At 30.9% G+C, this 27,865-nt stretch overlaps 3 protein-coding genes and 1 long non-coding RNA gene across 5 annotated transcripts; 3 read left to right on the top strand and 1 right to left on the bottom strand.

Annotated features, from left to right (window-relative positions):
• Nucleotides 1-7,369: 7,369 nt before the first annotated feature.
• Nucleotides 7,370-14,282, top strand: LOC107030247. Of its 2 annotated transcripts, none has more exons than XR_003574857.1 (4): nucleotides 7,370-7,650; nucleotides 9,049-9,247; nucleotides 10,498-10,873; nucleotides 11,666-14,282. It is a non-coding gene; the product is annotated as an uncharacterized LOC107030247 (long non-coding RNA). The 2 variants fall into 2 exon arrangements; XR_001458093.2 differs by having other exon boundaries at nucleotides 7,372-7,650; nucleotides 11,676-14,282.
• On the bottom strand, nucleotides 10,401-11,912 carry LOC107030237 (flavanone 3-dioxygenase 3-like). Its single transcript, XM_015231596.2, has 3 exons — nucleotides 11,651-11,912; nucleotides 11,088-11,335; nucleotides 10,401-10,971 (listed from the first exon to the last, which is right to left on the bottom strand). The coding sequence occupies exons 1-3, from the start codon at nucleotides 11,885-11,887 to the stop codon at nucleotides 10,401-10,403; spliced, it is 1,056 nt and encodes a 351-aa protein (XP_015087082.1). The 5' UTR covers nucleotides 11,888-11,912.
• A 4,918-nt stretch (nucleotides 14,283-19,200) lies between the features above and the next one.
• Nucleotides 19,201-20,709, top strand: LOC107014988 (uclacyanin-3). The gene is made up of 2 exons (XM_015215134.2): nucleotides 19,201-19,438; nucleotides 20,130-20,709. The coding sequence occupies exons 1-2, from the start codon at nucleotides 19,279-19,281 to the stop codon at nucleotides 20,555-20,557; spliced, it is 588 nt and encodes a 195-aa protein (XP_015070620.1). The 5' UTR covers nucleotides 19,201-19,278; the 3' UTR covers nucleotides 20,558-20,709.
• Nucleotides 20,710-21,861: 1,152 nt separating this feature from the next.
• On the top strand, nucleotides 21,862-24,579 carry LOC107031389 (bax inhibitor 1-like). The gene is made up of 5 exons (XM_015232740.2): nucleotides 21,862-22,046; nucleotides 22,741-22,884; nucleotides 22,975-23,066; nucleotides 23,870-24,059; nucleotides 24,139-24,579. The coding sequence occupies exons 1-5, from the start codon at nucleotides 21,918-21,920 to the stop codon at nucleotides 24,304-24,306; spliced, it is 723 nt and encodes a 240-aa protein (XP_015088226.1). The 5' UTR covers nucleotides 21,862-21,917; the 3' UTR covers nucleotides 24,307-24,579.
• The last annotated feature ends 3,286 nt before the right edge of the window (nucleotides 24,580-27,865 follow it).

Here is a 27,865-nt window from a genome sequence, read left to right as displayed (position 1 = left end):
CTCTCTCCCACTCTCTATCCTCCCTCGCTCCCTCTCTCCTCCTTCTTTCAATCTCGGTCATTTTTCTCCTCCCTATAACATTAGCTACGAATTTTAATTAGTAAACTAAAATTTTGAAGCGTCATTAAGCTATTTTTTTAAGTGGCTATATGCGAAATTTTCCCAATAACATACTTATTTATTTGTTGGACAGATTTGAGTGTGACTAACAAGTGGATGCATCTATTTTGGATCCAAGTTTCAATCTCTTCCATCTCCAACTCAGTTCCAATTGTCACTCTATTCTTTTGTTTATATTATATTGATATTATTAGATATATATAACTTATTTGACACAATGTAAATATTTTTTAAACATATATATATTATATATATATATATATATATATGTTAGTTAAGTTATGAATATTAATGCATAATTTCACTATATTAAATCACTTATTAATCTAGTATTTACCCCTTGCGATCTCCCTCTTATTTTTCCTTTACCTCTCCTCTTGTTATGTTAATTAATGTTAAATCTTATATTCTTGCTCCTTCCGTTTTATACATGTCATTTCACATTTGTTGTTCTGATATATCTTTTAAGTAAATTTTTATTAGATGTCTATTTTATTAAAGTAATCTTATTAATAATGTTTTGAAATTGTGAATTTGATTATTATCACTATTATAGATAATTATTTAATATTAAAAAGAATATGAAAAAACAACTCTCAATTTACTGAAATGAACAAATCTATTTCTATTTTCTGAATCAACTTTTCACTTTCCTTTGTAAGTGTTTTTCCCTTGAATGTGTTGGACATTTTCTCTCTCTCTCTCTCTCTTGTTTTTTTATTTTTTTTCGGTAAATAAAGTCTTTACTAGTTATTGTGAGAATCATGTAAATCTACAAATTTGTTTGTTGCTATTCATATATTTTGGGATCATAAGCAAACACACTTAGAATTGCACCCTAAACAGAATTTCATAAGAAAACTGGCTTAATTTGCTGAAGAAATTAGAAATAAATTGGGATACTTATATATGTTTTATGGAAAAAAGCCTCAAATATATTTGAACTTTGATCGAAATTGTTGTTACGATATCGAACTTTATGAAGGATTTTTTACTCCTGTATTATTTAATAGTGTATTTTAAAGTTATATATGTGCCCACGTGGACATCATAAATATTTCATCATTTAAATAGCAATATGTCCACATGACACACATATATATTTTTAAAAATACACTTTCAAAAAGTGCATAGGTAAAAGATCCTCCATAAAGTTTGGTATTATAACAACAGTTTCGGTCAAAGTTAAAATATTCTTCAGACCATTTTCCCTATGTTTAATAGTCATTACACACTTAAAATTGCGTTGTTAGCTAAATTTCTAAATTGGATTCAATTGCAGAAGAAATTAGGAATCAGCTAGGATAATTATACTCCCTCCGTCAAGAAATGTTCGTCATGTTGTGCTTATCGAAAGTCAATTTGACTAATTTTCAAAGTTAAATTAGATCACATTAATTCAATATTTTAAACAAAAAAAATTAGATATTCTAAAACTATATGAAAAGTATTATAAATTACAATTTTTGTATATTAATATGATGAAAAAATACATCTTAAAATGTTAGTCAGTTTTTATAGTTTGACTATAAAAATAGAAACCATGACAAACAATACGAGACGAAAAGTATTTAACCGTCGTTAAATACTTTAAAATTGTGCCATAAGCTGAATTTCGGAGAACTACGGCTTCAATTGCTGAAGAAAACTTTAATAACACTACTAATTTCGATTGTGATGATGCAAGGAGATTATAACCGTTAAGTGCAATAAGAAATTAATTCTTTGTTAATAACCTACTTAATTAAAGAAACTGAGATACAGTTCACGATAATTAATTAGAAATGTTAATTAATAGGGCGGGGCAGGGTCGAATATAACTTATTAGAAATGTGAATTGGGCAGGACAAGATCGTATGTAAGAATAATGATGTGTGACTATCAAATATTGTGATATTTAAGATTTAAAATTAAAACTAATTTATTCAAATAGATACTCATATTACTGCGCCAAAAACATTGCTTTTATCAAAGATATCTAATTATAAAATTTCACATATATTTATAACACAATTTTTTGATAAAAAATATCCGATTAAACATCCCGAGTAGCTGTGGCTATCCCCATAAGTGCACCTTGACTCCCTAATTAAAGCTAATAGTTATGTACGATGGCAACAAGAAGTTACTTTTCCTTTCCCATTTATAGGAGTTCCACGTCTAATACGTTAAAAAATATTGATAAGAATTTTAAAAAAGTATATGAAATTTTATTAAAATCAAAATGGTAAAATTGCTATCAATGTAGCGATTTAGGTGGGTGGCATTAAGAAAAATCGCTGCAGTAACAGCGATTTGTAAAAAATTTTTTTTTAACAAATCGCTGCCAAGCCAACGATTTGTAAATGATTTTTTTTTAAAAAAATTGTAAATCGCTGCCTGTGCAGCGATTTTACTTATTTTTTTTTAATTTTGAAGTAAACCGCTGCCTTAGCAATGATTTTACTTAAATTATTTTTAAAATTTTTTTTAAGTGGGCAGCGATTTAACCTATTTAATTTTTTTTATTTTTTTGTCATAAATAAATTATAATTAGCCAAAAAATTCACATTGTCAAACTTCTAAATTCACATTTCACATCCAGACATAAATATTAACATGCATGTGAATTTTTTTTGTACAAATTTGACGTGTTAATTTACTTCAAAATTTTAAAAAAATAAAATTAAGTGAAATCGCTACCCTTCAAAATTTAAAAAAAATAAAGTAAAATCGCTGCCAAGACAACTATTTACTTCAAAAAATAATTAAAAAAATTTTAAAGTAAAATCGCTGCACAGGCAGCGGTTTGTAATTTTAAAAGAAAATCATTTACTAAATCGCTGCCTTGGCAGCGACGATTTGTTCAAAAAAATTAAAAAAAATAAATTTTACAAATCGCTATTACTGCAGCGATTTACCTTAACGGCACCAACTAAATCGCTATATCACCAGCGATTTTACCATTTTGATAAAAGTTTTTTCATTTATCCTTTTAAAATTTTTATCAATATTTTTTATCCTTTAAGCTCGGGACTCCTATTTATAAGTATGTATATATCTTGTTGTCTCCCACGTGACCAAGTTGTATATGAGCTAGCTAGGCATAACAAAATCGTTATTAATAGCAAAAGTACACGCTCCAAATAAATTTTTTATATCTATTAAATACTTCTAATTTATATGCATGGTAATCCTATAAAGTTATATTCTTGTCCATATATGACCAAATTGCAACCTGAAATCTAATAAACCACAATATGCAGGCAGCTGTTTTTTTTTTTGTAAAATCTGCTGGTTTTCAATTTTGTTGAAAAAGTATAATAATACAATGAATAGTCGTATACCCCTTTAGTTTTTAATTTAATGACGCACTAAAGAACATTATATTCAAATATCATGCATGAATTTAGCTAGCTAGCTACAAGTTGTACCCAATAATTTCAAACTCTTTCTTTCGTAAGCATACGTGGTACATATGAATCCTTGTTCTCTTTAATTTTTCTTTTTAATACGTTTCAAAAATAATACTCTCTTCGCAATATTTGATTGAGCACGAAATTTAAGAAACAAAGAAGACTTTAAAATATTTATCAAATTGTTCTGTAAAAAAAGTAAATTTACTTTTCTCTCTCCTCATAAATGTATTAGAGTAATATAATTTAATTAAATGGGACAAAGAAGGATAAAAAAGAAATTGTACTTTTAAATACTTACCATATAAACAAATGTGACATTTTTTTGGGACTGACAAAAAAAATGATGTCACATAAAATGAGAAGGAGGGAATATTTTTTTTATATTTGACTCTCTTGATACCTAGAGAATAAAATGAGTCATTGTGTGTGTATTTTTTTGGTGGGGTAGGGGGGTGGTACTTTTGATGGGGGCCCAGGCCCAAGTAGAATGTACCATAAGCCTATATAAATTCTTTGTGATGGTTTGATTAATTAGGACTATATAGCAGAAAATTAAATAAAACTTAAGTATAATATTCTTGGCAATATTTAGTAGCATATCAAAGTTGATAAATTCTGCAAAAGATGGTACGTTTGCATGCAGGATTTATTTTTATAGAGTATAACAAAACATGCAATATATTTACAACTTATATAGTTTTCTATTTCTTACTATTTAATTTCATGCTAATAACTTAATGTTGTTGTGTTATCTTCGTACTTAAAAGTTTAATTTATTGCCAAGGCTTATAGTAAAACTTAATATCAAAACATCTTTTTTCAAAGTTTAATCTTGAAATCATATTTTCAAGTGTAAGTCTACAAGTAGAATCTGCTCGAAGAAATGATTAATGAGTGGATTCCCTTGTATATCATCCTCTCAATTTACGAAGGTAGAAAAATTATTATTTTTTGTTCTTCCATATGAACAATTCATTGAGTTCCGTTTACTTTCACTGTATTGTTCCCTTAATTTCTTTTTTAATTTTGACTTATTAGATTATTAGCAATGATAAAGGCTGCCACATGTTTATTAATTACATTTTTCATTTGCATGTATATTTTGTTATCCAAATATTTTGTTTAATTAATCATGACTTTTTTTTTTCAATTTAAACATATTTTTAAATTTGCAATGATTTTGAAATAAATAGATTTTTCTATGTTAGACAAATCTTAAACTACTTGAATCAGCTAGAAGCAAAAACTTCATTTCATTAATTGCATTTTTTCATCCTAATAAATCTTCTTCATGGCTAATAAATTTTACTAGCAAGAGAATTTGCACATTTTTTCCATTTCTCTTCGAATATGAATAAAGATGTAGAGAATAAGTAATAAAATTAATATATATTTTCTTTTGTTTATCATTCAATGTTCGATAATTGCCTTGCTGATCAATTTAATTATTTTGTATTGCATAAGGCCTTCTTACAAGGAACTTTTGAAACATAATTTATTTCATATTAAGTTAGATGTGTTCTTTTTTTAAAAAACAATTGTTAATATAAATAAATTGAAAATTGTGATTAGGTGATTGTTGGTAAGAGTTATGTGGAGATTAATTGTGTAGAGTTTACATATATTCGTTTTTGATAGCTAATTAAAGTTATGTATAAATTAATAATGTAAAAATAAATAATATAAAAACCAGTTATGCAAAAATTACATTACACATATTATTTCTTAGGATTGATTTATTGTACTAGAAATTCATATAAGTTTTAAAAATAAAATATTTATTTACAATTATAACAGTTCGAGTGAAATATATCCCAATTTACTGATTTTCTCTCTCAATTCATAAAATTATGCTAATTCTAATACGTAATTATTATCTTTCTTCCTGACCAAACAACCCATAATTAATAACATACCTTTTTTGTTATGTTTCTATGTGTATTTTATATGTTAATCATATGATATATGTTTTAACTAGTGATTCACATTGAATAAAATATTATTGGACATAAGTGAATATTCTTGTGTATATTTGGAAGTTAGTGGTAGATTATTTTATTTTATCATATGAATGATATAGATACATGTGAATATTCACATGGTATATTCTGAATATTCTTGTGTATATTGAATTTGGCAGTTTTCAGGATAAGCATATGAACTAGGGATATAGATACATGTGAATATTCACATGGTATATTATGAATATTCTTGTGTATATTGAATTTGGCAGTTTTCAGGATGCATATGAACTAGGGATGTACGTGATCGGGTTGATTGGGATTTTTCAAATATTAAATAAAATTATTTGTTTTAAATTTTTAAATTTATAAACCAAACCAAATTAATAAAATCGGGGTTTTCAATTTCGGGTTTCTTTGGATTTTTCGGATTTTTTCGAATTTTCAGATTTTTCGATAAAGTTTTCATACAAATGTAGAATTTACTTGTACTTCAAATATTTCTTTAGTTCTACCAAAATGCAACTATCCAAATTATTTCTCAAGAAAATAACAAAAAATGACACTAAAATATCCAACAAAAATAATAATAAAATCGCGTAAAAAAATATTGCAAATTAATAAGTCATAATGAAATTGATCATTATTTATAGTACTAAATCATACTAAAATAAGTTTAGTAAGTATTTGTTACATGACTAAATATTAAAAGAAGAAAAATTATATCATGTATTTTAATTGTTTAAATCTATGTAAAACTAAAAAATAAATATTCAATATTATTGTCATTCTTAGCGTTGAATTGATTTTCTTTTGCATTAATATTAAATTGATTTTTATTTAAACTTTGTTATAATTACCAACATGTGTGTACTATAATCTTTATTAGATTATTAAGAATTCTAACTTTCAAATATGAAATAAATATATTAAAAGATAAAAACTATGAAAAAGTATAAGAGATATTTAAAAATTATATCAAAATAAGTATTTTTACGTATAAAATAAAATTTTGAAATTATATATATAATGTGGGTTGGTTTGGTTTGGTCTCGGGTTGATTTTTTTTACTTGAAACCAAACTAACCCAAATATAGTCGGGTTTTTTTCCAACACAAAACCAAGTCAAACCAAATCACTAATCGAATTTTGTTTTCAGTTTGACTCGATTTTCGATTTGATTCAGTTTTCGATTCGTTTTTATACACACTAATATGAACTATCTATTTTAGATCCAAGTTTCAATCCTACGGTCTCCAGCTCACTCTACAAAAAGCTTCCCTCCTAATACAGTGGTAACACTACTTTATTTTTAAGCATGTTCGAATTTTAAATATGAACAAATTATATTGAAATATCACTTTAAATAGACGCTATAATGCATAATTGAACTTTAATCGGAATTCAAATACCGCTCCAACCATTAGAAAAAGAAAAGAAAAGAAGAAACCTTCTCTACAAAACTATAACATATTCACTATAATTGTTTTAAGAACTTTCTTTGTGTTAACTATATTCTTATAATTTCAATTTAAATCGTCTTAAAGTTATAAAAAATATCACCTATCGTCGAGCAATACAATAGTTTTTAATGATTAACTATTTTTATATGTCATACTTTCTTCGTCTCATTTTATGCGATATTTTTTGTATTTTGGATTCAAATAAATTTATCTTTGATCTTAAGTTTTTGATAAATCCTTTTAACATTTTAAATTATCAATTATTATAATTTATAACATTCTTTACATAATTTACAAATATATAAATTTCATTTCAAAAAATTTGAAGATTTCATAAGTAAATGTCCGGTTAAAATTAAACTGTTTGACTCTCAATTGTTCTTCAATCGTTTTTATACTTTCGAGTTTTTGAGTCCTTGCGAACTGTGAAAAGCTACTAAAAAGCCCATCAAATTGTGAGCCGTACGATACAGACATCATCCACGTGGCTGACTAAGAGACTGAAATGAAAAGGGCATACAGTAAACCCGCGGCGCAGGGAACTAACCCCACCCCTCCCCTGAAAACCACCTTCAGTTGAAAATAATCAGAAACGTTAGGAAGGAACTTCGACGGAGAAGAGGGCTTAGCGGTGGCCGGCGGAGACAGAGAAATATCAGAGACGCAAGGAAGGAAGAGAGTGACGTCTAATTTTTTGAATCGATTTTCGTAAGTGCTTTTCCCGCGGTTTTTTTCCCCTCAAACAGTGGAGAGTTTATGTACTTCCGATGATTTCTTATCCGTGTAATGTACTAATCGTAGTGAGATCCATTTTTATATGCAATTTTTCTTTTGTTTTTGTTCATATTATTTGAGAAGATTTGATTATCAAAAGGGAAAGAAATCGAGCAATAATTTTAGTAACTTCAAGTAGCTGATTTTTGTTATAGTACTGAATATATGTTGGGATAATTCTGTTTAATACACTTAAAATATCATCATAAACTGAGTTTCTGAGAAATATGGTGTTAATAGCCGAAGAAATTAGAAAATTCTTAGTTATATCAATTATCAAGGAGGAAAATGAATACTTCACTCATTTGAAAGTTGAAATACGATCAATGTGCTGCGTTTTTGTTGGTCGAATTATCGAACGTCTTTGGATTTTAACTATTATCCATTATCCTCCTTCGAAAGTCTCTTAACACCGGACAAATAAGGGTAGTTGTGAATTGTGATCAAACAATGATGTTGTTCATATAATTGGAGAGTTGTCTAATTGCATCAAAAAGTAGGAAAATTTGATCTCCACACCTATCTGAACGGGAGAAAACAGAAATCTTGCCCTCTTTAGATTAAAATATGAGGGTAAATATGATGCTTTTTATTACGAGATATGAGGATATGTCGTGCTTATTTTCTAAGGAGATGATCTATCACTCTACATTGATAACAGTCCATTATGAGCTTGGATTATGAACTAACTATCAGCCGATCTTAAATGTCATGTGCTGATATAAGGAGTCAATTGGAAGTAAATACAAACAATTAAGATAAACAAAGTGCATGTGTTCATATAGAGAACTATTAACAATTGATTCTGGTCATGCATGGTGATAACCTTTTGGAAGTGGAATAGATCGCAAGTTTCTTAAGTTGTAAATACTATGTAAAATAACCTATTAAGCTAAAGAAATTCATATGTATATGACTGAAAATTTATTCCTTGACTTGCAACAATTTTAAGTTAGTTTGAAGGAGGTTTGAACTGAGTGGACGGTGTTGGGGGAAAACAGCATGGATGTCTGAACATATGGAAAATCATATGTGAGCATTACTTCAGTCATGGAACTTGAGTTTGAAGTCATACTTCCCTGTTAGCTTACAAAGAAAACTTCTCAACAGAAAACCTGAAATAATGTTAAAAACGAGAATATTAATATCAAAACTGTTGTTATGCAAGCTACTTCTCTGCTATATTTACAAAATGTATTGTTGGAAGGTGATTTGTCATGTATATGGTTGTGGTTATAAATCATTATAAGGTTCTTTGCAGGTCTAATTAGTTCAAAGCCTTAAACTAATTCTTGTGTCAATTTACCATCGAAATGTTACCATGTGTGACAGGCTGAGAGCACAGGCTCCCCATAATTGTGTCTATCAGTGATGAATGTGGCTCAAGTTCTAAACTTGTGGTATAAACTACATTTGGCTTAAACTGGACCAGATGTGGTGGATGTTAGAACTTAATTCCAATTTGGAAATTATTTGAGTTTTCCAGTTGCTGGCTGCTATCTGCTGAAGTCTATGATGTTAGCTAACTGAGGTAAATCACTGGATTTATTGAAGATCTCGATGACGCGTCTTAATTTTGTTAATTAGTAGCTCAGTTGGTAAAACATTGGGCTTTTTCACAGTCCTGATGATGCGTCCTAATGGTCGCATGTTCAAATCCTGCTGTACCAAGATGCAAAAATTAAGAATCCTTAAATCCTTATTTTCACAGTAAAACCTCCTAGCATAATGAAAGGAGAGCCTCTCACAAGCGATATTAGTAGTAGGGGTAGGCAAAAACTTGACTGAACCAAACTGAACCGAACCAAAGAATTACTATGGTTCTTCGGTTTCGTTATTAATTTTTTAGGACTTCGGTGTTGGGTTTGGTTCTCGGTTTTAGGGTCCTTCATGAAGAACCAAAATTTTGTGGAGCTTTATTGTAGAATGCTGCAGTGACCTTTCAGTGAACCAGATTTCTAGGCATATATTCCCTGAATTATACTTGTGTGTTCCCTGTTTATCAACAGTTTGATGATATTTAGTACAAGGCAACAAGCTCACTTAAGATTTTTTTCTTCCCTCAAATGCAATTTCGAATCCAAATCCGAATATATCAGTGATTGCTCGAGTGACATGTATTTAAGAACAGAGTATTTTAACTATTGAAGGGAGACTGTGAACAGGAGTTGTTGATACATTCAATCTCATTCATAAAAATAGAAACAATAAAGAACAAGAAGAGCAAAAGTTGTACACTGCTAGTTGAAGAGTGAATGCAGGGAATAAAGAACAATTCCTTCACAAGACAATATCAATGGGTGTACATAAGTGATGCTGCACACACCATCTCTAGCCCAGTTCCTATACAATCTACCTCCGTTTATGGTGGGCTCTCTTCAACTCAAGATTTAGTGACCTTGGTTTTAGGGTAAGTACTTATCGGTCGCATACCAAAGAACCGAACTGAATTAGAAAAAACTGAGCCAAACTAGTTCTGTTCGGTATTCATGCACCAGTGAAGAACAAAAAACCGAAGAACCAAACAGCCACCCCTAGATATTAGCACAAAGTACGTAGGAAAGATGGCTACTGCTTATACACCTTAGGATTTTAACAAAGATTATCTTGTACGAAATGGAGTTTGAAGACTGTAACAAGGAGAATTCTTGTTCGACCTGCTGTCCATGGACTATACATAATCATCATGGATTTATTTTTAATTTATCTATGTACTTTACCTTCACAATATCTTCTCCAGAAATGAAGTCAAGGAAATCACTGAATCCTCCTTCTTTATAGGACAAGGTATGTTGTTCATCGACAAGCGCTGGGACAGGTCTAACTTTTTTACCTAAAGCTAGACTGTGAAGGCTGGCAATGGAAAGGCGCTTTTTCTCTGAGTTAACTGTTGCTCGGTGGACAACACCTTTGTATCGACCATTGCTCAATACTTCCATGTGATCTCCCACGAGAACAATGAGGCCTCCTTCAATGACTGGAACTGAATGCCACTTTTCATTTCGATCCATGATTTGCAAGCCCTGATGGTTTTGAAGAATAATGGATATCAAAGAATAATCTGTGTGTGGTGGCAAGCCTAGTGCAAGATCCGGCTCAGGACATGTTGGATAGCAATTAACGGCTATGACCTGGGAGCCTTCTGCAATGTCTTCATGTAAGTATTTGGGGTTTAGTTCTAAGCTCTCAAATATTACTTCCATGAGTTCTTCCTGCAACTTTTGTATTGCCTTTGTGTAATTTCCCATTTTCTCCCTGCATGATGCGCTGCTTTAGGCTTTTGATATCATATTCTTCTTGAACGTTGAGAATGTATGTATATCAGAAATATTTCAGAGATAAACATATTTGTTAAAGAATACAAGACTTACTTGTAACATGTGGGATTTGATGGCCACAAATCTATCCAATTTGAGATTGGATTAGCATAGTGCTTGAGGAAGTCTCTCCAAAAGTATACTTTGTCTTTGACATCATTTAGACTGGTACTATACCTTACGGGGTCATGAACATTTGAAGACAAGAGATGCATTTTCTCTTCATATGGTAAATCAAAGAACTCAGTTGCATTATCCAATGCATCTTTCATGACTGATAATGGGATTCCATGGTTGACTACCTGCAAAGTCATTTATTGCATGCATGCTGTTATTTTACGTTCAGTTTGAATTAGTGAAGAATTTCTTATTCTATTTCCTTTTAAACTGCTAAGTATATGAAATCTAGGACGTCATCAACTGAAAATAAAGGGAAGAGAGTAGGAGATAAAGCCTAGAACACTTTTTTAATTTACTTGGCGAGTGCATGTTGTTATCTCTTAGATCCTATCAGCATAAAGAAACTTAATGTACATATAATATACCAAATTATGGTAAAAACATATTATTCTGGTACATGATTTGCTTTTGTGACATGACAAGAAGTACGTACATACCTGGAAAAAACCTAGTTCCTTGCAGGCCAGGTGTAGTTGCTGGATTATCTGTGGCCGAAGAAGAGGGTATTGCAGTAATGATAGATCCACAATTGGCAAGCATGTGTTGGGCAAGGTTCCGTTGGGGCGTAGGGATGGTGGAAGAATGTAACGCTTGGGAATGCAGGTTAGTCCCTCTTCAGTAAGTGTCATGGCACTTGTAAATGAATTATTTGGTGAAGAGCTCTTCTTATCCATTTTGTTTTGTGGTATTCAAATAGGACTTAACACACTATTTATATAACAGAAAAATATGAAGTTATAATAAAGTTACTTATTTTGTTATATACAATGAATATGTGTAGGGAATGTGATATACCATGACTATAAGCAATGAAAAGTATGACTCACGAACATTATTATTGTATGCTCATAATAAATGAATTGTTGTATAATACTACTATTGTTATATTTGAAGGCAGGAAAATCTTAGATGATTTTTACAAGTTGATCCAGAATGTAGGGGGAAAAAAGAATAGAAAATCAAAAAAGTCGAATATATACACACTGGTTAGATTCATTTTAGGTGGGTGTGTCCCACGCGCCATGAATGAGTATAGTTATCCAGGACCAGGTCACAAGCACCAGTAAGATTGGGATTTTCTTTATTGCCGATGTAAGCAGGACTGCTATTTTATATTATAGTTAGATATTTTGATAAAGACGCATTCAAAATTTATTTTTTATGAGAGAAAAATTGTCTGTTTGCTAGAAGAGTTAAAATTAATGAAATGAGGTCTAATGGCAAGTGAACTAAGATATAATTTTTTTTCTTTTGTTTTTGTTGGCTAAGTTAAGAAAACAAGAATAAATGAAAATACATGGACTACATACATAATGAATAATCGTAGTAATATTGTTGGCAATTAATTTTAAAGCAAGAAAATATTTATTCATGATTCGAGGGTCGTTAGTGGCGTATTTCCTCAACTAGAATGATTTAGATTTTATCTTTATATAAATATTTTATGAATTTGTGGAATATTCGAGATGCCTTAGTTATCTCCTTTATATAAGCATGAAATAGAGTTTAGGATTAAGTAGCCTTTAAAAATCCAATTGAAATTAAATACACTTTGTAGAGTTCCAACTCGAATTGAACACATCTTGTAGAATTCAACAAAATTTCAATGTCTATAAATGCCCTGGTTTCAAGGCTTGTCGGAGTGTAGACTTGATGAAATTCTAAGACCAGACTTGAAGTACTCATCTTCCACCTTTGCAATTTTGTGGCTTCAGAGTTGCTGATTTAGTTTGCAAATTTTTTTAAGATAACATAAAATGAATAAAATAAATTGCAATCACTAATAAAATATGAAGAAACATAACTTATTGATAAATATTGTGGGTGCAATCTGTCCCCTCCCGTGATATTTCTCTCATGAGATTTGTTTATCGATGATTCGAGGGTTCCTTAACTCTTCTCTCATAAGATTTATTAATCCACAATTTCAGGACCGTCAGTGGCGTATTTTCCAAACTAGAATGATTTAGATTTGATCTTTATATGAATATTTCATGAATTTGCGGAATATTAGAGAGGTCTCTTTAAAGGAATTTAGTACTCTTTATGTAAGCATAAGCTAAGTTTTATGGTCAAGTAGCCTCTAAGAATTCTAATTAGAACTAGACACACTTTGTAGAATCTCAACTTAAACAGATGAGTTCCACAAATTTCAATGTGTAAATATGTAAGTAAGAACTAGCAAAAAGATAGGTGAATTCTTTTGCATGTAGAGCTTGATAATGGAGTCGTGTTTTACAAGTCAAGATGAAATGTCTTCTTCTATCCCGCCAGGATTGTTTTAAAGGGCAAAAAAGGATATGGTTCAAATTTTTAAGTTTCCATAGATCATAATTTTTCACTCAAATCAATTCACGGGAAAAAAATACATTGTGGAAGATTGATTCTCATTGAAATAGTGGGAAACATTTTAATTTCTCTATATGAAAATATTATTTTATTTTTCGTTTTTTTATAGATTCAATCGGAATGTCTTTGAAAAACTTACCGAACATTTTTCAGTTAGAAAATAGTTTTTTTTTTAAAAAAATTGAGGTGATGGAGATGGGACTATAAAGGGTGGGAGGTATATTTAAGGGTGATGTGGGAAATAATTAATGTAAGTTGTTATTTGTGGAACTTGTTTTATCTCATTTTTAAGATACCAGAGAAAATATTCTATATAATTTTAAATCAACCAGAAATAAATAAATTAAAAAATATTTTCTTCCGTTCGAAACACACCCTTATTATGTAATCTTTCAATCTCAAAAGTCACAATAGTCCAAATTATCACTTTTCTGTTCAATCCTTGCCAGAAAATGAATGAACCAAATAATATGACAACATCACATATTTTTTTTCAAAAGAAAAAGTAATCAACTTGTTTCTGTTAAAGTAATTCCCGCAGCAAGCATTGGGACAGCAGCTTTATCATCAACATGTACTTGCATAGTTTATATTAGATCAAGTATATGCGTTGGCAATTTTTTATTTTTTCGCAAATATTTGTAATGATAATTGAACTTACACGTATTGTGTAAGAGACTCTTATCGATAACACGTATTGTTTGAGGATGCTGAAAAAAAGAGCAGCCAGAAAGGTGTAGGTATGTCACCATCTAATACTATTCATTAATATGATGTCAAATATTACACTACATAATTATTGTACGAGATATATCTTAGGGCTATGGAAATTTGGAAGATATACAACAATAAGAATAGTTGAACCACAGTGTTGTATATTTCAATATGCAAAATGAGAGCTGTTTACCTCAAAGCCAAAGGTATACCAGTTCTTATTTTTATAAATATTTTTTTTATACGTAGTAATATTTTTAAAAATATTCAACTAATCTTTTATTGTAATATTTTTAAAATTATTCAAGTAATCTTTAGTTCCCCTTAGTTATACCCACTGGATCGAATGCAGGAGGATTGTGTTAAGTTTTATTTGTCCTAAATTTCTTACCATAAATAAGTTTTCCTTTTAGGAAAATGTTTTGGATTGACTAATCCTTTTTTCTTGTAGGAAAAGGTTTAGGACTCTATAAATAGAGGAATGTTCCTTCTAACTTAATCAGCATTCACAATGTAGTCTTTAAGGGCTTTGAGAGTTTTGGTTAGGGGGAGAATTTATGGCTCACAAGCTTGATATGTTATCACTTGTGTGAACCTCTCATCTATTCCGAGTGAATTGGTTGAGGTTGTTTCCCTATGTATTTTGTACTCTCATATTTATTGTGGGTTGCTCATTTCCTTTGTGGACGTAGGTCGATTGACCGAACCACGTTAAATCTTTGTGTCTTTTGGTATATTTCTCGTTGTCTTCTTACTCGTGATCTTTCGAGGGTTGCTTTTCTAGCTTCCGCATTTACATCTTATTTTCGGTCCTAACAGATTGGGCTCGAGAATAATTTGTGTGTGTTAGGAGTTTCAATTCGAAAATTTTGGCATAGAATAATGTGCAAATTACATGAGTCTCATAGTGCTAATATAAATACAATCTATTCTTAAGGAGAAATCTAAAAAAGTGAATAAGCACAAAACAACCTAAATAGAAGTTGTAGAAACAGACTAGTATCCTATAAGTGAAAAATGGAATTCAGTGTCAAATGGGTAATGAAAAATCATTGATAGGGAGAGCTTTCTTTCGAATAGGGTCCTATATGACACGGTCCATATCATACGGATTTGAAATAGTTGGATTTCAATGTGGATATGAAATAGTTGAATTTCAATGTGGATATTGATCGATGAAAAATTGAAAAAAAAAGTGCTAGTGGTTACAAGTTTCCAAGTCATAAATCATAACAAAAAATTCAAAACAATGTGACCTCAAAACTTTCAAGTGGTAGTAGTTATTTACAAGCTTCCAAGTGACTACTTTAATTGGAAAAAATCCAAAAAAAAAAAAAAAACAATCTTAAAATTTGTTTGGGGAAGGGTCAAAGGGACATCACATGGATTTTGGTTCATGAACGTAGAGCTTTTTCCTTGGAGCTTCTTCTTTAATTCATCATACATAATTAGTTTTATTTCATAAAATCCTTCAATAAAGTTTTGGATTATCTATAAACTATAAAGTATCTTTTTGGACATCAATTTCTTGTTATTTTTTATGAGGTCAGCCATTCTCCTATTAATATAGAAAATTGGATAAGAGGGTCAAAAAAATTTTACTTTCACCTTCAAAAGTATGATATGAGGGTAAAAATTTAAGACCATCTATTTTAAGATCATTTGACATAATTTCCTAAAATTCTTGGCTTGACCTATTTTATAAGTTTTCCCCTTCCCTAGCAGCTCCCACCCCCCTTTTGCTTCCTTGGTGATTCGAACTCGCAATTTTCGAGTTGGAAGTAAGGGGTGTTTACCATTCGAGCAACTTTTCTCGTTTCTTGGCTTGACCTCAATATGTTTTTTGTGGAGTTTCTTGTAAATATAAATAAAGCCTCCATCAATTATAATGTTGATGGTCCATATATTTTGTATGGGTGGAGACCTAATAAATATTTAAGGCCAATATTTAATTACTTATATCAAAATCTTTTCTTACTAATACTCTATCTGTCAATCATGCTGTAAGCAATATACAATTTATTTTTCCAAATTTTTTTTATTATTTTTGCCAATTTATGATTTTGAAAATTTGCAATCCAATAAAATAGTTTCTATGTGCTTGCCATAAAACATATACATTTATTCAGGAAATCTTTGAGCAAGATTCATTTATGTATCGTGGTGAAGAAAATGTCATAGAATTTTGTATAGTATTAATAATACTCCTTTTATTTTAAAATAAGTAGTTGTATTTTTAGCTTGGAGGCACCCATTAAAAAATTACTCACTTCTAAAAAAAAAAAGTATTTTATTATTTTATCCTTCATTAAATGCCTCGAAAAAAGATGTAATTCTTTAATGATATAAAACTCAATGTATTAAAGTAATGGTAATTTTGGAAGGAAAGATTTTTCCTTCATGGTATAAAACATTTATTTTGATATAAAATTAAAAAAAAAAACACCATTTATAATTTTATTTGTTTTATAAAGTATGAAATACCTGTTAATATTTTATGACACGGATCAAAAGACATGTCATCACGTTGTTTCTCAAAGTTGTACTCTCCCACATTTAATCTATGTGACGTAGTTTAGAAATTTGAGAGTCAAATAATTTATTTTTTATCATAAATTTAGATATAATCTTCTTATTTTTTTATTTTTAAAAAAGATATATTAAAATTATCTATAAGTAATATAAGAGTTTCATTTGGAGTGTGAATTAGGCACAAAAATTAATTTTATATAGTGTTAAAGCAAGAACTACCTCGCCCAATGCTAGATCTCCAAATTAAATTTACTCACACATCCGTAGACATGAAGTGTTGGAGAATGATTTACAATTCTCACTTCATTTTATGCCTAATTATATGCTTAAGAAATTTACACACTTTATATTTGTATTCGTCTACATTTATTCCATTGAACTTTGGGTGTTACAATTTTTTCTTCATGATCAATCATTAAAAAATTCCAAATTATCAATTAGAAAAGATACAAATCGAAACCAACTCATTTCCATGTTCTACTGGGATATCTATAATTTAAAAAATAAACTACACCTATCAACTCATTTCTAATAATTATGGTATTCCCCTAGGAAATTATAATATAAGATTTATATTCAGTCGTTTTTCTTCAACGATTGATAAAGTCAAAAAAATATTAAAGAACTTAACAACTTCTACACATTTTTAATTTTTTTTCTAGAGTTAATATTTCAAGATATATTTAGCACAAGGTAGCTAACATTAGTTGAAGGGTTAGTAATTGATTACTATTTTATATTGAGCACAACTTATACACGAAAGTTTATAACTAACCCATATTCTGGAAGCTGACCCAATAAGGTATTATTCGTCGTGTGTTTCGTTTAATTGCCACTAACCAATAAAATAGTACAAAAATTAATAGTAAAGAGAATTATTGAAAACACATTATTAGTTCATTTATGAACTATTGACTGTTATAAAAACATCCCTTTATCTGATTAACTGGACTTAAATATATTTTTAATTTTGCAACATAAATAAAGTTTATTAAGAACTTCACACTCACACAAGAGTTTGAGACCACTTGATATATAATTTGGCAGATCAGGAGTGTATTTAAATTTAGTTAATTAAAGGGGTGTTTTAAGACGTTTAATAGTTCAATAACAAAAATAATAAATTGCGTTAAATTTAAAAGTGTTTGTAATAGTAATAATAATTAGAACAAGAAAAAACTGTTCGTTTGACTAATTAAAACTGCAATTATCTGTGATTGGATTAGAGGACAACTAATGCATGGCCTAACAAGTAACAAACCCAACCAACACAATAAAATTAATTATATTGAATATTGGTCCAAAGTCAAATACGTGACAATCATTTTCTCAAATCAAAGTATTTTATTTGTTTTGCCAAAACCTACTCTTTGCATGATATGATAAATTTATTACATATTGGGTGGCGCCGATCAAGTATATTCTCAAAAAAACATGAAAAGTCGTGTGTAAATATTCACATATAATACACCTTCAATTTATTTATTTTACATATAATACTTGGCTATTTGATTGCCTTTAGTTGAAATTTTGAGAACAACTTAAAACATATCTTTGGAACAAAAATATACTTTCTCATACTGTATTGCAGTGCCGGCTCTAAAGAGTTAAAATAAATAAGGGCGGAGCTAAAAGTCTGAGTTTATTAATATATATATAAATGTTAAATTTAAAATTAATTATTAATACTTAAAGTAATTGTTATAAAATTTAGAATTCATAAAGTAAAATTTTGACTCCACCTCTAAGAATTAAAAGTAAAGGAAGGTGTCTTAGGCCTTGATATTTGAGGGACCCAATTCTCTTAACAACAATAATATTGAATAATATTCTAAAAGAAGTAAACTTTCTATATACAAGTAAAGAATTATTAGAAAAAGTTTGACACAATTGAACTATGTATCAAGAAAGATTAAATAGATTGATTACATTATCAATTGAATAAAAATTATTAGAATAAATCGTTTATAATAAAGTTATTAACAACTTTTTATCTCAGAACTTAAACAATATGTATTTAGGCCAGTAAATGTGTTTGAGCCGCGCTTTTTAACACTATGTTTTTGTGAGTCAAATTGTTGATTAAAACAAAGCCTTTTTTTTTTATTTTTTTGTAGCGAGAAAGCCAAGTAATAGCAAAACTTAAGTTCCAAGGAGTAATGCCACGACATTTTATACCATTCAAATATGATTTACCATTAGTATTAGGTAGACATGGGAAAGTAGAACTGCACCAAATCCCATGTTTTAATATTATCTTCACAAGCAATTAAAACTCTGGAATTTATATATTTTTTAAATTTTTTCTTACTTCTATCATTGAAACTACATGACATTCAAAGTTTTCATAAGCACTCTATCTATATAAGTAAGGCACACATCATTTGCAAAATGTGTGCAACTTGCTTTCTTTCTTCTCTCTTTACTCTTCAACAACAATTTTTTTGTTAACTTTAATCTAATTTAAGTAATGGCAGTTTCAGCAGTAGCAACTCTCCTCTTTCTTCTTGTTGCTTCTCCGGTGGCTTTTGCTGCCAACCACGTCGTCGGAGGCAGCGGCGGGTGGACCCAATTTGGTGATTACACCACTTGGGCTGCTGCTGAAACCTTCACCGTTGGTGACACCCTTGGTTAGTCTTTCAACTTTCATCTTTTGGCATTTAATACACACGCTCGATTAATTTGGATTTGTGTTAGGTAGCTTTACCTAAGAGATAAATTGTTCCTTATCGAAATATATTTCACTCCTAATGCTTGAATTCAAGACTTTTGAATTGAGAAATTCTTAGTAGCTCAGCTCGTTGTCTATCTGAATTCCACCTTATTGATCAGGTCCGATTTCCCACATTGTAATCCCCTCTCTGTTTCCCTTCCCCACCCCACCCCCCCAAATTTATTTTCTTTAAAAAAAAATTTTGAGTTAAGAATCTAGCTATCTCAACCATCTCATCAACATCGTATTTCTTTAGATTAGTCCAAGAATTTGAGAAACAGAGTTTATGAGTGAAAATAAAAACAGAGTACTCTGTGTTTATTAAGTGTCAACTAAATGGTGCACGACGATGCAATATTAACTTTTTTCTTAGTACTACTACTATAATCATTCAAGATATTCGAGCCTCAATTAATACATGGATTCGTGTTGAGTAGCTTCACAAAATTGTCCCTATCAAAAGGTTCTTCATTTTGATTAAAGGTGGAACGACTAAAAAAACAAATCATAAGTATATAGGATTGATAAGAAGTTGTTTATAGTACTCATGAACAAAGTATAATTTCTCAATTATACTAAAATTTTGAATTTTTATGATGAATGATCAGAGTTCAACTATGGTGGAAGCCACGGAGTGGATGTGATAAGCAAAGATGACTACGAAAACTGCAACACTGCAAACGCCATTGAGTCATACAGCGATGGAAAAACCACAATCAAACTTTCCAAATCTGGTCCAATGTACTTCGCTTGTCCTACTTCTGGTCATTGTCAATCTGGCATGAAATTGTCCATCAATGTCTTAGATAGCTCTACTCCATCAACTCCATCAACTCCATCAACTCCGTCAACTCCATCAACTCCGTCAACTCCTTCTGATTCACCCGCCACACCCAGTACCCCTAACGTTGACAATACACCCGCGAAATCAACCCCAACTACGCCTAATGGAGCAGCCGAAGTATTTGGAAGCATGAACAAATTTGTGATCGGAGTTTCAGTTGTATTGGGAGCTTTGTTTGTGTTCATGTGCTAGGCGAGAGGCAGTGCTTTTATTTTAAAATTTTAATTTTATTTGAGTTGTTATTTTTGTCCCCTTTTTTTTAATTAATGTTCATGAGAAGCTATTTTTGTGTGCATATTATATTGTTGTGTAAGAAATAAAAGTGATTTTTTCTTCACCTTTAATTCAGTTTATGGTTAACTGCCAGTGGTTGGATCGAAGAATTTTAAAAAAAGTTTGTTGCCTTTTTGGAAAAGGATAGTTTCCTATGGTTTAGGAGACTTTATTACTTGTTTGATTTGTTTGGTTGTAGTAGGTTTCATATAAGATATCAAAATTTTATTTGGTCAAATACATAAACAAATTCTTAAATTTGTCGGGTTTTTTTTCCTCAGGTACCTCAATTACGTCATTTTTCAATTAAATCATCTATAATTTGTTTCTTTAAAATACTGTTGGTTGATTTTGATCAGCTTTTCTATTGTAAATGTCTTCAATTGTGATAATTTTGATTGAAGGAATGAAGACAAACCGTGCTAGTCTCATTTGTTTTCTAATTTGTTCAAATGACTTAAGTAAAACACAATTATTCTCAAACATTTTCAGTATCAATTGGACTAATGATTTGTGGAACAACATATGTATCCTCTATCAATACCCCTCACAAATCTGGTTCCACATCAGACAACGATGTTTGTTTAAACGGAATAAATTATGGGGGTTCAATGATTCAATAGAGAAATGACGTAGTTAAAGTACCTGAGGGAAAAAACTCAACAAGTGTAAGGATCTGCTTATGTATTTGGCCATTTTATTTAGATAAAATTCGGGAATCTTCCTAGATCAATTCTCTGAAACTGTAAGGGATGGTAAGTACCTAAAACTTAAGACGGTGTAAAAGAAGAAAAATTGTGAATACTTGAACCAAGTAAAAGAACAAATTCATAATAAAATCATGTTGTAGTAGAAAAGACTCAATGTATTATGAGAAGTTAAAAAGACTCATTAAATACATATACATATATTTATAGTAAGAATGACATAAAATACCGTATAAATTTTGTGTTTTATAAATAGACAGTAAACAATTTTTTTGAGTAAACAGTGAGATTAATTATAAAAATGGGAAAAGGAAACAAAAAATTCCCTAAAAAATTTTTATATTCCCACACCTCTCCCCTTTCCCGCCAACAACTGAGCACAGAACTCAGAAGATTCTTCTCCTTTTTTTGTGACGAAATTACCCCTGTGATATCCCCAATAACTGAATAACGGGGAGGGACAGTCTTTGGTAACAAACTCTTGAGTGTATAACGAACTATAAATACAGCTCACGTTCTTCATTCTTCTTCATCAAATTTCCGTTTTCGTTTTTTCCTCTGAAGCAAAAAAAATGAAGTTCTCAGATATGAAACTCCAGGCCATGAATGCTGTGAGAGCTTACTTCGTAAGGAATTGGACAAGAGAAGACGTGATGAATACTGGAGAAATGACCCAGCACGCTTATGCAAGCTTGAAGAGGGTACATTCATTCTTAGTTTTTCATTAAAATGTTGATTATGAAAAATATTGTAATCGAGAGATATCTATCCTGTAATCTCGTTACCGATAGCTGTATCAGGAGATCTACTTGGAATCGATTCGTTATGAATTTCCATTTTTCTGAATACTTTACATGTATTACCGTAATTCTTTCTCATTGTTTATACTTGCTTTACTTAATTCTTCAGGGTTCATGATGAATTTCGATTTTTCTGAATATTTTACGTGAATTACCGTAATTTTCTCATCTTCTGTACTTGCTTTACTTAATTCTTCAGGATTCATGATGAATTTCGATTTTCCTGAATATTTTACATGTATTACCGTAATTTTTTTTCTCTTCTTTTGTACTTGCTTATGCTGTTAGTTATAATCACACAAAACGATTAGAATAACTTGTAACTTCCTCTAGCATTTTGAGTAAAGTTTGGTACTGAAAGTTGTTTTTGATTAGTTTGGATGAAATTGCATTCAAGCTTCCCAAAATGAATTCGTTTCATATAATTTTGGACGGAGGGATTAATTGTTTCATGCAATTTCTGGTTTCAGCATCTTGTGTTTGGTCTTTCCTTTCTTTGCAAAACCTAGTTAGCTGGAGAAGATGCATTTTCAGTTCTGCTTCAAGTATTAGATTCCCCTTTTTTCCTGTTATTGATTAGTTTGCTGAAATATAGGTATATCTTACTCTCTTCTTTGCCATGTGGAGCTTTACTTTTGGATCCTACTTGCACTGGATCTGGGAAGCGGGAGGGCGGTTCACAGTCCTTTCTTCTGTAGCAAGTTTACTCTGTCTTTACTTAACATCACCCTCGAGTGTGGTACGTGATCTTTGTCTTGTAAATTTTGTTCCAAGTTGTTGATTTATTATTGACGTCGCTTCTTATATCGCAAACTTTCTGTCTATGCAGAGGACAAGGGTCTTACTCTTGATGATTGCTGCCTTTTCCATCGGTGCTTCTATTGGCATTTTTACCAAATATTTCTTTGAAATAGATCAAGAGTAAGACTAGAAAGATGGCAAACATTGTGCAGATTTTTTGTTGTTGATGTTCTGTATGGTTGCCTTTTACTGCTTTCTTGTCATATCATATTATCAGAAACCTGATTTTTGCAGTCTTCAATTGTGTACAGAGAAAGGCTTGATGCTGATTGGCATATATACTAGTGATTACTTTATTTTTAATAATTAGAAACTACTCTGGAAATTCTTTCATAAGGACTTGTCTGAACATTCTTGCAGTAGATGAATGTCATGATTATACTTAGCATATGAATGAGAAATATTGAGCAATACGAGCATTGGGTGTTGGGATGTTGGTCTGTTGTTAGGTTGTAAGCTATTGTTTTTGGATTTGTAAACTGATGACTTGTACATCAGATTTCAATACCCTGTAATTACTTGTATCTTTCATGGATTTAGGGGACGTTACAGTTAGAAAATTCTATCTCACCATTATGTGCATTCTTAGCCAGCAGTATATGTGAAGGAGTTCTGAAGAGTGCTCATAAATGAGTGAAGCTGAGAAACAATTTCCACTCATTTCCTGAAGAGTGCTCGAAATTATGAAGAGTGCACGATTATCCACTGATTTCCTGAAGTCATTTCTAATATGACAAAGACATTTGCTTGCTCTTTCAATTTCTACATTGTATTACATCTTAATGAATTCAATAGCAGTTAATTTGCTCCTTCTGTATGTGTAGTTGATTATTTCTTGTTGTTCTGTGTTCCTTCTTTGAAGAATATTTTGATACTTTGAAAAATATCTTACTTCAAGAAAGCATTCCTTACTTGCTCTACAGGCTTGTTTTCCGCCTTTTGGCACCTCCAACACTTGGCATTGGATTTATCTGGGTTGGATCCACGTATACGAGGGAAAGGAGTGCAATCTACAAGGGCTGCCTGTTCTATTCTTGTCTTCTATTTTACTCTACCTTTAATGCTAGTAATTCAGAATACATTGACAGCCATACAGCTCATCGAATGTTAAAGGTAAGAAGTTGTATGCATACTTGTGTCTAATGAATGAATAATATGACTGACTTGATAATGAGTAATGCTTGTGTGATAGGTATGCATTGTGTTTGCATTGTTCATGGGGTACATTGTGGTATATAGCCAAGAGATATTGTATGATGCTCACTTTGGAGAAATTGACTTTGTCAATCGCACACTCTCCATCTTCTTCCGTTTACCGGGTATATTGGTCCATACTGCAAGACTATGCCTGCGTGCATGAATTGAGCAACACAGACAGAATCTCAGAACTAATGCTGATACACTTGGAACTGTAGAATAAATAGAGAGTATATTGCAGATGGGGAACTGTAAATCATGAAAAATATTCCTTTGTGGCTACATTTTACTGATTGAATTTGAAATTCGTTAGTCTGAAGCTAAAGTGCTTTGGCCTTTGAATGTTATATTCCTTGGTGATAAGCACTTTTGCTTAACCAAATACTCCTTTAAAAACATTTCAATTGTTTTAGTAGGAAAACGTATTTTTAGCGAATACACAAAAGACTTATTACCTATTTCATTTTCGAATGATTTGTTTGTCAAACACAAGTAAAATACATGTCGATTATCTTTACAATGAATTGAAGTTCATTATGGGTATATTCGAGTTGAAAAGTAAACAATCAAATTAGAACTTACATATATTATTATTGCTAACAAAGTTAGAGAAAAACACAACAAATTTCACCAAAAACTAGCGCTTCAAGCAAAGATCTTCTCAAGCTCTCGATTTCAACGGCACCCAAGGGAGCAGCACATGAAACTTGAAAATATGAGTCGATCGAAACCAATAGATTAGAGGAAATCGCTATCGCAACTAGGAGTGACAAATGAGCAAATCGAATCAAATATAAATTTATCAAAAATGAGTTAAATAAAAAATAACAAAATAATCGACTCAAATCATATTTTAAATGGGTAAAAACGAATTATACAATGAATAATATAAATATCTATATTTACCCATATTATTATAGGGTTTATCTTTAAAGTTTCAAAAGCAAAATCTCTTACCTACTCTTCACCCCTCACCCCAACCCCAAACGCCAATGTGTCAACATTTAAATTAGCATTTTTTTTAAATAACTTTATTTTTTACTACTTCGACCACCCTCTTCCCCCCCCCTCCCCCTTCCAAAAAAAAAATAAAATAAACACACACACACCACACCACCACTACCACCAATCCCCTTCCCTAAAAAGATTGTTTTTCAAAAAATGATTTTTTCCCTTTATCCAACCCATCCCCATCCCTAGAGGATCATATACCTTAAAAAAATATTAAAGCCACATTTGTTTCTTTTATAAATGAATGTCTTTTATTTATTTAACTATTCACTTTTAAACGAATAATATAAATTTGTTTTTTTTTTAATTCACGTTAAATGAGTTGGGTATTCAATTTATTTAAAAGACATAATATATTCTTATGCATATCATTGTTTGTTGTATAAATGTATGTTCTATCACTTGTTTCATGGTATTAATGTAGCGGATCACTGATCTTACTGTGCTATTATGAACTTTTTTTTTGGGGGGGAGGGGAGGTGAGGATAATATGTGCTCCATAGTCTTATTATGGGATTTGGGATGGAGATATATTGGTTAAATGATAGTTTTTTTTCATTAATTGATATAAGATTTTAATCAGATAATTATTTCGTTTTAATTAGTATTGATGATTTTTGAAGTTGCGCATATTCTATCTCAGTGCTTAAATAATTTGGATAAGTTTATGAATTTTTGATACACCCAACATATGGTATTAGCGGGTATCTCCCCTTTCCCGCCAACGACTGAGCCTAGAGAATTCTTCTCCTTTTCTTCTGGGACGAAATTACCCCTGCAATATCCCCAAAACTCAGCCAATAACTGAAAGGTAGAGCCGTAAATATTCCCAAACAGAGAGTAAAGGCGAGGGGCAGTATTTGGTAACAAACTCTTGTGTGTATAAACACAACTCACGTTCTTTTATTCTTCTTCATCAAATTTCCGATTCCGTTTTCCCTCTGAAGCAAAAAACATGAAATTCTCAGATATGAAAGTTGTGGCCAAAAATGCTGTGAGAGCTTACTTCGTAAGGAGTTGGTCAATAGAAGACCTGATGAATAATGGAGAAATTCCCCAGCACGCTTACAAAAGCTTGAAGAAGGTACATTCATTCTTACGGTTTCATTTATTCTTTATATTTGCACCTCTTAGATAGAAAACAAGCAAGTCGAAGGAGCACTTCGTTAAATTTATATGCTAGAAATATCAGTAAAAACCTTTCATTTTCCATTTATTAATTTAATGCATATTGATCTCAACGTATACCATTAATACTCTTGCCTTTCTTCTTCCATTGAGTAATTGAATGCACGTACATTTTAACGTATATTGTTAAAAAATTTAACTTCTTATTAACCCACTATAATTGAAATTTCAAAGACACTTTAATTAAACTAAGGCTCTATTACCCTGAAGAAAAAAAAAAGTATGTACGCTATTTTTTTTAAAAAGTTGATGAATGTTGAAAAAGAAAACAACTATTGAAGACTGAAAATTTGAAAGAAAGAAGAAGCTAGTGAAGGTTGAAAATGGTGAAAATCAAGAAAGAAAGAAGAAAGAGAAAAGGAGGGGGCATAGAAGAGACGGGGTGAAAGAAAATGTGACAATTTTGATTTTCAATTGCATTTTTAAAATTAATTTATTATAATAATGAGTTTTAAGAAAAATGTTCAAGAAAAACAAAGACTGAAAATTAATACATGGTGCTTACATGAATGTGATGTTGCAGGTGATAGTGATATTCTACTCTCAGGGTTGTATTTCAGGGGAGATTTTAAACGCCCATATAGTTTAAGTGTTAGAGTCAGTTATGCGATCAAATTCAAGAGGATTTTTATATATTTTTTCTTTTCTTTTTTTAATATGTTCATATGACATTTAATTTTTCTTTTTATAATTCAAATACTTAATCTTTTAAAACATTTATATAAAATTGATATACACATACAAAGCACAGATTCAAGAACAAGTAACAAAATAAAAAGAGGAAAAGGAAACAGAAATTCCCTAAAAAAATTTATATTTCCAGACCTCTCCCTGTGTAATGACCCTTATTGTCATTTTTAGTGTTTTATCTTCTGTACATCGTTTAGAGCGTTCCTACAGCGATTCTAAGTCATTTATGACTTGCTGGGACTGACAGATCGGTCACCTGGTCATTCGTTTTGTTATTGTGTGAGCTTTAGTATTTTTGAAGCTTATGAACCTTGAACGATCATTTTCGATCAAAAGTTCAAGAAGATGACATCAGAATCCAATTCTGACGATTCCATCAGTTCCGGAAGGGTCATTTTAGTCCAGTAGCATTGTCGACATGACTCCCAAAGTTTTCAGTGTGAGTTGGTGGGATTAGGCGTTTTAACTTTAAGTTTAAAGGCTAAGTTTGACTTTAGTCAACATTCTGAGTAAACGCGCTCGGATGAGAATTCCGTCAGCGCGGTTAGCTCCGGAATGTCGAGTTTGGTCTAGTTTGACCCTTCTTTCGGGTTTTGAGGTTTTTGATATTTTTCCGAGCCCTTTTGTGGTTTTTGACTTAAAATGGCCAATGGAAGTGGGACCCACATTTTATCGAGATGACCTCTGATGAAAATTTCGACTGCGCCTTTGAGTCCGGAATGTCGACTTTGGTAGGGTAGCATATCTATTTTATTTTTATCAGGTTCCGAACGGATTCCGAGCACCCGTCGGAGACTTTAAAGAAAGTAGGCAAAGCTGAATCTGGTGCAGCC

The sequence above is a fragment of the Solanum pennellii genome, chromosome 1, assembly GCF_001406875.1.
Source record: "Solanum pennellii chromosome 1, SPENNV200".
Taxonomy (NCBI): domain Eukaryota; kingdom Viridiplantae; phylum Streptophyta; class Magnoliopsida; order Solanales; family Solanaceae; genus Solanum; species Solanum pennellii.
Note: the sequence above shows the minus strand (reverse complement) of the source record. Positions and strands in the feature narration are given on the sequence as shown.